General features: G+C 47.0%; 1 protein-coding gene across 5 annotated transcripts in view; it reads right to left on the minus strand.

Annotated features, from left to right (window-relative positions):
- Window positions 1–785: 785 nt before the first annotated feature.
- Window positions 786–13176, minus strand: part of LOC307200771 (UDP-glucuronosyltransferase 2A2-like) — a 30538-nt gene continuing 18147 nt past the window's right edge. For 3 of the 5 annotated variants that reach the window (XM_079949676.1, XM_079949677.1, XM_079949675.1), the window contains exons 2-6: window positions 10945–11093; window positions 7598–7729; window positions 4726–4813; window positions 2950–3169; window positions 789–1842 (exon numbers count right to left, since the gene is read on the minus strand). In XM_079949676.1, the coding sequence (XP_079805802.1) occupies window positions 1563–1842; window positions 2950–3169; window positions 4726–4813; window positions 7598–7729; window positions 10945–11093 (869 nt within the window). In that variant the 3' untranslated portion in view covers window positions 789–1562. Of the gene's footprint in view, window positions 1843–2949; window positions 3170–4725; window positions 4814–7597; window positions 7730–10944; window positions 11094–13176 lie in introns of all 5 variants that reach the window. The other 2 variants (XM_079949679.1, XM_079949678.1) reach the window with 2 other exon arrangements.

The following is a 13176-nucleotide window of genomic DNA, read 5'->3' on the forward strand; positions in this document are numbered from 1 at the left end:
TGTTTTGTTTTTGAAGGGGGGTGGAGCAAAAAAGCCTCGATCTGAAAAGGTCACTTCTGGCTCAATAGATCCCTTATCTATTACTGGTGCGGCAAAAAGCGGTTTTAGTATGCTTTAAGTTGCATCCTAACTCCAGATGGGGCAGTGGTGAGCCCCATCTCTCCCTCCCCTGACCTGACAAAGTGCCTCACATGGACTGAATTTGCACTCTCTGAGCATCTTCAATTTACTATGTTTCTGCGATGGACAAAAGAGTTCCTGGAAAGTAGAAAGCTTGAGACACATTGACTTAGGAAAATGGATAAAATTCATTGTGGAGGAAGAGATTGGGGCGGTGAGCGAGGTGTTATGCATCACTGAGAAGTGTGTTCATAATGCAAAAGCTGGACAGGGGCAATGTTTCAGAGGTAGCAAAACCTCCATCTGGGGAACAAGAAGTCCACTAAGGTCAGAGCAGAGTTTGGGTTTAGAGTTCTGGGCAGAGGGGCAGCATCACGGGGAGATGATGGCCGGGACAGAGAGCTGTCCTATTTATGCAAAGCAAAAGCTAGGATGATCTTGTGGTAGTGACAAAGGTGGTGTGATGGAATTTTGTGCCATGAAAAGCGGAATTGTATGTACATCCATCTTTGGCCTCGCTCCTATTTTGCTAGTCATGGTGAGGGGTAAAGCAGCTGGTCGGGTACCCAAACCTGAACTGCAAGCATTGCAAATATTCTGAGCTTTTACTAGATATTTCCAAGCATACTGTTGCTGACATAAAGGCGAAAGTTGTGCATATATATATCCCTATGATCCTGAGGAAACTGAATTCTACACCAATATTTATTCCAGTCCTGAATTGAAGTGTGCATGCAGCTCTATCACAATAATAAAAAAAAAATATTCTTAAGAATTACAATATTAATCATTTCAGCAGATGTGGAATTAGACACATTTTTTCCTGGATCACTGTGTCATTATTGGAATGGCTTCGGTGCGGACTATCCAGCATGTGGGACTTAAAACATTAAATTTTGCATTTTTAGTCCATTGATTCCAAGCAGATTCAGGCATGGCTAGTGTCTGTTGGATCGTATCGATTGTGCACGTGCTGTACTCCAGCAGCAGGTGACAGATGTCCACAGGAAACCTTAACTGCTGTGTTTCAGAAATAAACGGTTCTCGATCTTGAAAAGGACCACGTTGTTTATGCGATTTCCCAGTTTAGCAACACTTAGATGTATATTTTGAGAGATTCCTAGAGAGTGTCACTGCCTCCAAATAAAAAGGTTCTGTGCTACGTTGCCAGTTGTGGAGTTTTACAGAATAATCTCAGTTCAAAATAAAAATGAGCGCTCTCGAAGTGTGAACCATCATCAATACATACAATACTCAGGTGCTGAATGGAGCAGAGTTAAGCTTGGCTTGCTTGTACATCTGTTTGAGTTGAAAAGTGTGGCAAAAAAATTAGAAGTTTTAGGTGCAGTTTTCATAAAGGGGGGGGGGGGTATTAGCACATCTAGTCATGAGCATGCTGAATAATGCAGGCCACACAATGATGACCGAGTCCCGGGGGTAAGTTACTCTGTTTTTGTTTTCCTAATGATCCTGCCACATTTCCGACAACAAAATGAGCAGCATTTAACAGCAATGAATATGAAAACTGCCATGCAACCGATCAAGAAGGCAATGACGTCCAGGGAGTGATACTGGTACCAGGTCAAGTGATGGGCAGCTGCTCTCAAGTGCTTGGCACCTTTGTGGCGCATGACAAACTCAATCCAAAAGACAGCGCGGTCTAGCGGCTTTATCGGTTGGTCGTGGTGGATCTGTGACAGTCTCATTGCATTTTCCTTATATCTGGAGCATTGGGTAAAGATAGAGAAACAAGAACAAATTAGTATAGAGCCAGAACTCGGAGGACTGCAGTCTTTAATTGCTCCCAGGATTTGAAAATAAGACTGTTGTGGCAGCTTACTAACTAATGTATTATGGCAAGTAACCCAAAGAAATTAAGGGAAAACATTGCTCTGATTTGCCTATAACTTCTGCTGATTTTCTTAGGCAAGTGGCCTTGTGAATGTTCCAGAAACATGCTATGTGCATTTTGTAGACTGGTAGCGTCATTTGTTGCAAAAATCTGAATGAGTGACTGACAGGCGCCTGAAATTCATAGACTGAAGAGATTGACTACCGTTGCAGTGTTACTTTTGGCTCCATAACCATATGGGGGACTGAATAGAAGGGAACAAGATACACTTGCCTTTCAGGGTCGTCTGCACCTCAGACTGAGGGCAAGAAGTAAAAAAGGTAAAGGGACCGCTGACCATTAGGTCCAGTCGTGGCCGACTCTGGGGTTGCAGTGCTCATCTCGCTTTACTGGCGAGGGAGCCAGCGTGCAGCTTCTGGCTCATGTGGCCAGCATGACTAAGCCGCTTCTGGCAAACCAGAGCAGCGCACGGAAATGCCGTTTACCTTCACGCCGGAGCAGTACCTATTTATCTACTTGCACTTTGACGTGCTTTCGAACTGCTAGGTTGGCAGGAGCAGGGACCAAGCAATGGGAGCTCACCTCGTCGCGGGGATTCGAACCGCTGACCTTCTGATCGTTAAGTCCTAGGCTCTGTGGTTTAACCCACAGCGCCACCCGCGTCCCTACAAACGCCCGAGCAGGGAAGTGAGGGCAAGAAGTGTTTGGGGGCAAAAGCCTTGATGAGTTCCATAGTAGAACAAAAGTCAGAAGCTAGATTCAAATGTGGTTTTGGCAAGAGAAGCAAACACTTGTGGCAAGAAGACGATCACAGCAGGGCAGGAGGAAATGGGGTCAAGTGGGAATGGGCTTGGTTATAGAATATTAATAATATGTGCTAACGATTTCTCGGCTACATTTTTCTCTTGCAAAACCTATTGCTGAAGTATCTAGCTTGCTCTAGGCATGGTATAGAGAAGGCAATCTGTCTCACTCACGTGGCATTGTGAATGACAGTGTTCACAGCATCCACTAAGTCTTCCGTTTTCATTGTATGAATGTCCAGCTGTACAGCCATTCCCTTTGCCTTCATGTGCACAACATTATCGGGTTGGTCAGCAAACATGGGGATCCCAACCATGGGAACACCATGGTAAATAGCTTCATAAATCCCATTGGTTCCACCGTGTGTTATAAAGGCTTTCGTCTTGGGGTGTCCTGGAATGGGAAGATGGGTAAAATGTGATAAGGAATCATTCATAAATTTTCCCATCTATGTACCCCCCCCCAAAAAAAAATTTTGATACCACTGCATACTTTGTGTATGACATGCTATTTTTTCACTGGTTCCAAGACCCCAAAATGCCTAATTTCATTGAAATATCCGTTTAAATTTCCCTATCCTATACAGTCGTACCTTGGTTTTCGAACAGCTTAGTTCTCAAATGTTTTGGCTCCCAAACGCTGCAAACCTGGTAGTGACTGTTCCGGTTTCCAAACTATTTCTGGAAGCCGAACATCCGACGGCACTTCGGTTCCTTCCGACTGGCTTCAGGAGCTTCCTGCAGCCAATCAGAAGCCGTGCTTTGGTTTGAGAACATTTTGGAAGTCGAACAAACTTCCGGAACGGATTCTGTTCAACTTCCAAGGTACGACTATAGTGGTTTATATCTTTTGATTACCATTTTCGCCCATATTTTTCTCAACTAGTAGTCAGTTGTTAAGAAAAATATGGGCGATCATGGTAATCAAAAGATATAAACCACTAGTAGTTGGGGACGTGGGTGGCGCTGTGGTCTAAACCAGAGCCTAGGGCTTGCCTATCAAGGTCGGCGGTTTGAATCCCCTCGACCGGGTGAGCTCCTGTTGCTTGGTCCCTGCTCCTGCCAACCTAGCAGTTCAAAAGCACGTCAAGTGCAAGTAGATAAATAGGTACCACTCCGGCGGGAAGGTAAATGGTGTTTCCGTGCGCTGCTCTGGTTCGCCAGAAGCAGCTTAGTCATGTTGGCCACATGACCTGGAAGCTGTCTGCAGACAAACGCCAGCTCCCTGGGCCTATAGACCGAGATGAGCGCGCAACCCCAGAGTCGTCCAAGACTGGACCTAATGGTCAGGGGTGCCTTTACCTTTTTACTAGTCAGTTGATACCTGCTGAGACCTCCAAACTATCACAACTCCAGCTGCTGATAACATGAGACCAGCACTGAAGTGACTTCTCTGGGGTGCAAGCCTGGGCAGTGTGTGTCCTGGGCTCGGCCTCACGGATGTGGTTCAAAGGAAAACAGAGCAATATAGTTAATGTTGTAAGTTATGAGTGTCTTGACCTGTGCAGCTGTCCCATACAAGGCTAAAACCTGCAACTATGGTGTTAACCAGCACCACGCTCTAACCATCAGAGCTATCCAAAGATCACAATGCTTTAAGATCTGGACTCCATCTGATAAAAGCAGATTATTGCAATTGATTATTGGTTACAGCATTCAGGCTTAGTCCAGTTGACATACAATCCCTTAATATTGCCATTCACACACACACACACAAATGTGTTTCAAGAATTTTCAGTGCTCAAGCACAAAATAGCACTTTCTAAAATGCACGTATTTTGCAGTCACCCAAATTATGAATACTTGGAAACTCGGGTTTTCAAATACATTTTGTGGGTTCCACAGTGCTTTGCGTGTGTAGTTTCCAACATGGAAACGCAGAGGTTGTATTTCCTAGCAATTGTCAGAATGGAGCAATGAAGCCAATGTTTGCAGCATAAGATCTCTCACCAAGAAGGTCGTTTTGTGGGATCCAGTCATAAAGTCTGGTGTTGGCTCCTAATGTGTCTGGCCTTTTTCCTTTGTAGCGCCAGAGAACCTGGGATTTTGGGGGGGGGGGGGCAGGGAGAAATGAAAGAATAATTGCAAAGATAATTAAGCTTGATGCTGGCCTGCAGGTTATATTGACCTTTTATCAACACAAAGGAAAGGGAAAAGATTAAAAGTTAAAACATTGAGCATGAATACAGCTAAAGCCGAACATATTTTTAGCACATTGCTTAAGTACAGTGGTACCTCGGGTTAAGTACTTAATTCATTCCGGAGGTCAGTTCTTAACCTGAAACCGTTCTTAACCTAAAGCACCACTTTAGCTAATGGGGCCTCCTGCTGCTGCTGCATCGCCAGAGCACGATTTCTGTTCTCATCCTGAAGCAAAGTTCTTAACCTTAAGGACTATTTCTGGGTTAGCGGAGTCTGTAACCTGAAGCGTATGTAACCCGAGGTAACACTGTATATGCTTAAATGCTCTCTATAAAAACCAGCGCTTCAGCAGTTGTGGGGTTTTTTTCTTTACACAAAAAACAGAACCAGTTTTCTTTTGAAAAGCTCAAATATGTGCCTAAATGGCCAACAAGACTTAAGTTCTATTCTGTTCATTGATCTATTAATATGTGGAGCCCTGGTTGAGATTGTACCCCATCCTAGACATAATGCTGTTTAATTAAAGTGTGAGGAGAATACTTATTTATATTATGTCTTATATATTTTATTTAGCTAAACTTTCTCCAGTGTTATTTTATGTCCCATATTGGTATTCAGTGGACATTTACTCCCAGGTATCTTCGAAAGGTCGGCGGTTTGAATCCCTGCGGCGGGGTGCGCTCCCGCTGCTCGGTCCCAGCGCCTGCCAACCTAGCAGTTCGAAAGCACCTCCGGGTGCAAGTAGATAAATAGGGACCGCTTACCAGCGGGAAGGTAAACGGCGTTTCCGTGTGCGGCTCTGGCTCGCCAGAGCAGCGATGTCACGCTGGCCACGTGACCCGGAAGTGTCTCCGGACAGCGCTGGCCCCTGGCCTCTTAAGTGAGATGGGCGCACAACCCCAGAGTCTGTCAAGACTGGCCCGTACGGGCAGGGGTACCTTTACCTTTACCTTTATCTTTTCCCGGAAGAATTAGTACATCATTTGCAAAGTAACTTTTGCCTCTTGCCCACTATGTTAAAGGGAAGTGGGGGGTGTGTGTGTACAGATAACTTCAAATATATAAATATATATAAAAAACGGCTTCATATTTCAGAGAAGTATAGCATCCTGAAAATATCACAAACAAAAGTCAAATGAAAAAATAAGGTTAAAATTCCACATTTGATAGCAGCATAGATAGCAATTGCATATGATATCCTCTCAGACATCACTATAAACTGAAATCACATATGAGGACCGTAACGACAACTACTATTTATTAAATTTGTTAGTCATTTTATCTTGCCCAAGGCAACCCAAAGCAACCTACAAACGAAGCAAAACCCCACATATAGAAAACTAAAGCTTTAGAATCATCCCACCCATTTCTAAAAGGCCACAGTTGGTTAAAGGGCATCCGCCGCCACAGAAGAGACCTGTTCTTATGTTGCCACGTTCCAAACTTCTCATGGAGGGTACGCATGGAGAATGGCCTCAGAGGATGATCTCATTCAGGGGTCGGCAACTTAAGGCTTATGGGCCACAAGCGGACAATGGGGGTCATTTAACCGGCCCATGGACCCCCGCCGGGCACTCGGTTGGCTCCCGTGCACTGCGCTAAACTGGCGGTCCGCCTTCCATGATGCTGGCTGGAGCCTCCTGCAGCCAATGGGAAGTTGCGCATGCCTCCTCCACGCCAGAAGGAGTGCCAGAAATAGTGTTTGCGCATGCACGGGCACTCCAGTCCACTGCGGTGTCTGCGGGACCATGAACCGGCCCAAGCCACAACAACTTTGCCAACCCCATATGGTTGGTTCATATGGACAGAGGCGCTTCTTTCAGTATTGTGGTCCTGAGGTGTTTAAGGCTTTATAGGTCAAAACCCAACACTTTTAATTGGGCCTGGAAGCTAACTGGCAGCCCATGAGGTTGGACCAGGATTGGTGTTATATGCTCAAGCCATCTTGCCTGGGTGTGAGCAACCTGGCCATGGATTCTACAGAGACAGCCATTTCTCCCACACCCAATATGCAAGCATATTTTTTATCCATGGGTAGGCAACTCCTGTCCACCTAGCAGTTCGAAAGCATGTCAAAGTGCAAGTAGATAAATAGGTACCACTCCGGCGGGAAGGTAAACTGTGTTTCCATGCGCTGCTCTGGTTCGCCAGAAGCGGCTTAGTCATGCTGGCCACATGACCCGGAAGCTGTACACCGGCTCCCTCAGCCAATAAAGCGAGATGAGCGCCGCAACCCCAGAGTTGGTCACGACTGGACCTAATGGTCAGGGTCCCTTTACCTTTATCTTAGGCAACCATAAGGCCCGGGGGCCATATCCGGCCCAATCGCCTTCTAAATCCAGTCTGCGGTCGGTCCGTGTTTTTACATGAGTAGAATGTGTGCTTTTATTTAAAATGCATCTCTGGGTTATTTGTGGGGCATAGGAATTCGTTCATTCTTTCCCCCTTCCAAAATATAGTCCGGCCCCCCACAAGGTCTGAGGGACAGTGGACCAGCCCCTTGTTGAAAAAGTTTGTTGACCCCTGTATTTTATCAGTAGTAGGAACACCCTAGCCTCTCCCACTTTCTTCCCAACTGAAGCATTGTGTTCACTTTTCCAAAGTCCAGCATACAACTTTTTTATATATACCGGTATATATAAAAACAAACAGCACGAAGCAGGCATCCAAAAGAACATACCTTCTGTGGAAGCTGGCTGAGGGCCAATGCGATCATGTTCCCCTTTTCCTCTGTTAAGTTTTTTATCATTGAGCCCAGGGAGAAGACCACAATGCCGTGTTCTCCTGAACTCTGGACAAATTTTTCCATTTCCTATTAAAAGGCAAAAGCAATTAAAAGTAACGTTCCCTCTGCTGCTTGAAATGCATACATGACTAGCTGTGGTAATCCATTTTTTCTTGGCTTGTTTTATAAGTTGTGCTGTAATAACATCCTTAACATTGGCCGTGCTGACTGGGAAATGGGAGAGATCTTCTAAGTAAAGCAGAGTGTCTAACATTTGGAGCACACCAACGTCTGGAGGGCCACAGGTCCCCAACTTCTGAGAGAGAGAGAGAGAAAATAACTAAAATGCAGAAGACAACAGTAGTGAGGAATTTAATTTGTGAGAAAGATACATTTTTGTTTAACGTCAGTGGAATTTCATCATTCATCATAAGGTGGCAGTGTCCCCCAGCAATACCGGTACATGAAATTCATCTTCCAGTTTTTGAGAATTACCTTGAAAGATATACTTACTACTACTGATAATAAATATCAGGCTTCAGTTAATGAAGTGTTTTTGTACTACTAAGCCTATGGTATTTATGATGATAACAAGGACAAAAGCTGCTTCTCCTTCCTGTTACGGTTGTCAAGTATTAAATCTTGGGAGCATATTTTATAGCTTTATGAATTGCAGTTCATATATAATTTTACTCTGCCTTTGTCAACTTGCCTTATTTGACAAGTTGAATCTAATCCACATCGTGTGTGTGTGTGTGTGTGTGTGTGTGAGAGAGAGAGAGAGAGAGAGAGAGAGAGAGAGAGAGAGAGATTGGGGAGGGAATTAAATCCCAGTAAACTGGTTGGCTACTAAGGACCCTGAATATAATAATGACAACAAGATCAATATTAACACCTGGCCTAGTCTAACATTATCAGTTCTAAAGTACCAAAAGGGGAACTGATAACTAAGGTGTGATGGCCTGGGAATCCGATTCAGAGGCTGAACTGGAGGAATCCCAGCCTGCACAGGAGTCCCCACCTCCAGGGCCGGCTGAGCTGGAGCAGGGGCTTGATTCTGAAGCGCCTGCACCTGTGCCAGATCCTCAGGAGCAGGAACCAGGTGAATCCACTCTGGCTCCGGAGGTGATTGAGGACCCATTGCCTGCAGGTGCTCCCCTCCCAGCCCTGTCAGGGGAAGGTGAGGTTGCCTCTGGGTCCAGTAACCCTTCAGCCTCTCCTGAGCTGCAGAGGCTCAGGGCAGAGAGGCGGAGGGAACTGGTTTCTCCCAGGAGGAGTGCTCGCCTTAAGGCCAGGAGAGGTGGGTCACCTGTGGGCCGGGACCACCCTAGGCCCCATAGGAGATAAAGGCCAGTCAGCCCAGTCCCAGGTTGCGGGAGCAGCGACGTTGGAAACCTGTTTCTGCCAGCACCCAGACCTGTTTTTCCGGAGTTCCCGACCACACCCGGCTTCTTGCTTTGGACCCCACTTCCCCCTTGGTGGACAGTCTCCAGACCCTCGGCCCAGGACCGGACTTTGATCATGCCTCACGGTAACCCGCCCCCTGCCCCCCGGGACCAGCACATAAGGTCTTTCCTGAAGCTGCCTACAATGGACTGTTGTTTCACAGAGCCATTCCTGGCCCATGGTCTGAAGCCTCTTTCTTGGGGCTGTGTGATAAGAGTGGCCCTTTAGAAGAAGAAGAAGAGTTTGGATTTGATATCCCGCTTTATCACTACCCGAAGGAGTCTCAGAGTGGCTAACATTCTCCTTTCCCTTCCTCCCCCACAACAAACACTCTGTGAGGTGAGTGAGGCTGAGAGACTTCAGAGAAATGTGACTAGCCCTAGGTCACCCAGCAGCTGCATGTGGAGGAGCGGGGAAGCGAACCCGGTTCACCAGATTACAAGTCTACCACTCTTAACCACCACTCCACACTGGCTGTCTTTAGCTGCTGAGCTACTGACTTGAGGGCCCTCCTAGCACTCTGATGGCTCCTGAGCCCTATTCCCAGCCTTTTGCTGCACCACACCTTGTGCTTAAATATGTCTGGGGCTTGAGTGGGACTGACATATTTGCCCACTCCACTTTCAGAAGCGAACGTGATGCTGGCAGGTTAATCATCTGCAGCCCCAACTGCAATCTCTTTGCAGCTTCTAGAGAAATCTGAAATGGACTGAAACCCAGACCAGAATCCATCCCCACATAAACATGGGACACAATCCATGTCTCTGCACAAGCTCCACTGGGATGAACACAAGATAGTCCTGGCTTCCTCAACCTCGGCCCTCCAGATGTTTTGAGACTACAATTCCCAGCATCCCTGACCACTGGTCCTGCTAGCTAGGGATCATGGGAGTTGTAGGCCAAAAACATCTGGAGGGCCGAGGTTGAGGAAGCCTGAGATAGAATGTGTCCTCCATGTCAGATCTATCCATCTTCCAGGCTTCCACTCTGAATGTCACCCCTGAATTTGCCCCTCGATAAACCTTCAGATATGGATGCTGTGAAACCACCAGCTACCTCAGATTTGGAGCTGATATTCAGAGCAAGCCCATGAAAGAAAGCCTCCACATATATGTAATTAAGGGGAAGAAATGGAGGCAGTGAGAGATTTTACTTTCTTGGGCTCCATGATCACTGTACATGGTGACAGCAGCCACGAAATTAAAAGATGCCTGCTTCTTGGGAGAAAAGCAATGACAAACCTAAACAGCATCTTAAAAAGCAGAGACATCACCTTGCCGACAAAGGTCAGTATAGTAAAAGCTATGGTTTTCCCAGTAGCGATGTATGGAAGTGAGAGCTAGACCATAAAGGAGGCTGATCGCCGAAGAATTGATGCTTTTGAATTATGGTGCTGGAGGAGACTCTTGAGAGTCCCATGGACTGCAAGAAGATCAAACCTCTCCATTCTGAAGGAAATCAGCCCTGAGTGCTCACTGGAAGGACAGATCCTGAAACTGAGGCTCCAATACTTTGGCCACCTCATGAGAAGAGAAGACTCCCTGGAAAAGACCCTGATGTTGGGAAAGATGTAGGGCACAAGGAGAAGGGGACGACGGAGGACGAGATGGTTGGGCAGTGTTCTTGAAGCTACCAACATGAATTTGACCCAACTGCGGGAGGCAGGGGAAGACAGGAGTGCCTGGCGTGCTCTGGTCCATGGGGTCACGAAGAGTTGGACACGACTAAACGACTAAACAACAACAACAACAACAACTTGTCTTCGCCACCACACATCCTCCCCTTTCCTGGTGGTGTTTTGAAGGAGAACCAGGCACGATTAGCACGACCAGTTGATGGACAAAGGAGGGAATTACCTCTGGCAAAGGCTTGGCTGGCTGGCAGTGCAGACCCCCCACAAACTCAAAATTGGGTAGGAAAGGTCGCGGGAATTCAAAGTCCCAGTAGGTGCGAATCAACCAGATCTCTGCTTTCCCCATCACTTCACATAATGTTGTGGGTCTCCCTGTTGAGTGAGAAAAAGGAAGGGGGGTTAAATTCAGCTCGACTCTTCTTCCCAGATTCAACCGCTTTGGCAAACTTGCTTCCAGAAACACTGTGGTTCAGACATTACATTTCAGCAATGTAAGGTGCACCTGAAAAAAGAAGAAAATAAATGTGAACCACAACAGGGGACTGAGCTTGCAGAAATGCATGTACTGCACATCCTTGCTTGTTAGGATTGGAATGGCTCCTTGGTAGATACTCTTTCAGCGGCACACCCAAGCTCACTGTTGTGTAATAGTTGAAAGAACCCACTGCTTCAAAGTCAGGGTTGATAGCTGAAGGCACATCACTGTTCCTTCCAATCTGCTTAGATCAGCTTTCCCCAACTTGGCTCCTTCCTGAAGTTTTGGACTACAGAGACCATCAGCCTTGGCCAGCATGTCTGCACTGACTGGGGCTGATGGGAATTGTAGTCCAAAACCTCTGGAGGGAACCAGGCTGAGGGAGACTGGCTGAAACTGCATTTCTCAGGGTTTTTGAGACCTTATGGGCAAATTCTCAGTGACCCACTAGGAAAGAGTTTGGAATGAACCATCTTGAATATATATATATATATATTTTAAAAAAAGGGAGGAATAAGAAACACCTAATACAGTGATACCTCAGGTTACATATGCTTCATGTTACATTCTCCACTAACCTCCGCTAACCTCGGGTTAACAACTTTGCTTCAGGATGAGAACAGAATCGTGCTTTGGCGGCGCGGCGGCAGCAGGAGGCCCCATTAGCTAAAGTGGTGCTTCAGGTTAAGAACAGTTTCAGGTTAAGAACGGACCTCCGGAACAAATTAAGTACTTAAACCGAGGTACCACTGTATTGAAAAGGAAACACAACGTTTATTTTTCAGGAAGGATCACTTCCTGCTCACAGGTCATTCCTATATATCTCACATAGTTGTTGTCTTCCACTGCCCCAATTCTGTCATATTTCTCCCATTCTTCCACTGCCAAAAACATTCCCAGTGCCCTCCTGTGCTTACGATGAAAGCAAAAGAGGAGCAGTGCAGGATCAGACCGAAGTCCATTTAGCCCAGCCTGGTTTTTGCAACAGTGGTTGGGCAGATCTGCTTGTAGCAAGTTTCCAAGCTGGGCTTGAAGGCAATGCCTCTGCTTCCCTCTCTCCTTTCCCAGCACCTGGTGCTCAGGGATATATACTGTACCACCTTCAAACATCTGGTTGTTCGTTGAGGAGGGCTGAGTTAGCCTTCACATCTCTTTGGTTACACTTTTTAAAATGCACCCCTCAAGAGTCCAGTATCTCGGTTGGCAGGTGTCAGGAGCCGGTTGGCAATAAATCACACAGCGTCAGTAAAGTTAACTCTTTATTCAAGGAAACATGGTTGGCTCAGGAGGCCAGGCCTACTGAGCACAGCAACTCTTCCCGGTAGATCTTGCCCCTGTGAGGCCGTTCCCTTCTGTGTGTCCTCACCTTCCCAACAGCTCCCTAAGTCGTCTCCTCCCCTGGGTACTTTCCAAGCAATCTGAGCATCCACCAGCATGCCTATCTTTGCCCCATCCTCTTCATACTTCTTCTGGTTCTGGGTGACCAGGCAGGAGGGGAGCTGGTCACAGCAGGAGGGGGAGACCCCCTGGTTTCTTCAGCAGCCTGCCTCATCTCTGCTTCATGGTCCTCCTCTTCTCCAGCCTCCACTTCTGCCTCTGAGTCTGAACTGCTCTCTTCCACAGCCTCTTCCTGCTCACTAAACCCTGTTGCCTCTTCAGCTTCCAACACCTCCTCCTCCCGGTCTGCTCCCTCTTCTCCCTCTAGCCACTCATTGTCTTCCCATCCCACCCCCTGGGCTCTGAGCCTTCTTCCTTTGGGGGTTCCCCAGCTGGGGCCTCCCACCGCTTCTCTGCGTCCAGCCAGTCCATGACACCAGCCTCAGCACCCACTTTATCACATTAACAGGAAACCCAGAACTATGCTGGGTGCACAGCCCACTTGCTGCCACTTGGCTCTTCCCCTGCTGCTGCCAGCAAGTAAACAAACCCGGAAGGGGATGGCTCAGTGCTACTAGGATCACAAGCCAGCCTCAAACTGCT

Source organism: Podarcis cretensis, assembly GCF_951804945.1.
Source record: "Podarcis cretensis genome assembly, chromosome: 13".
NCBI lineage: Eukaryota > Metazoa > Chordata > Lepidosauria > Squamata > Lacertidae > Podarcis > Podarcis cretensis.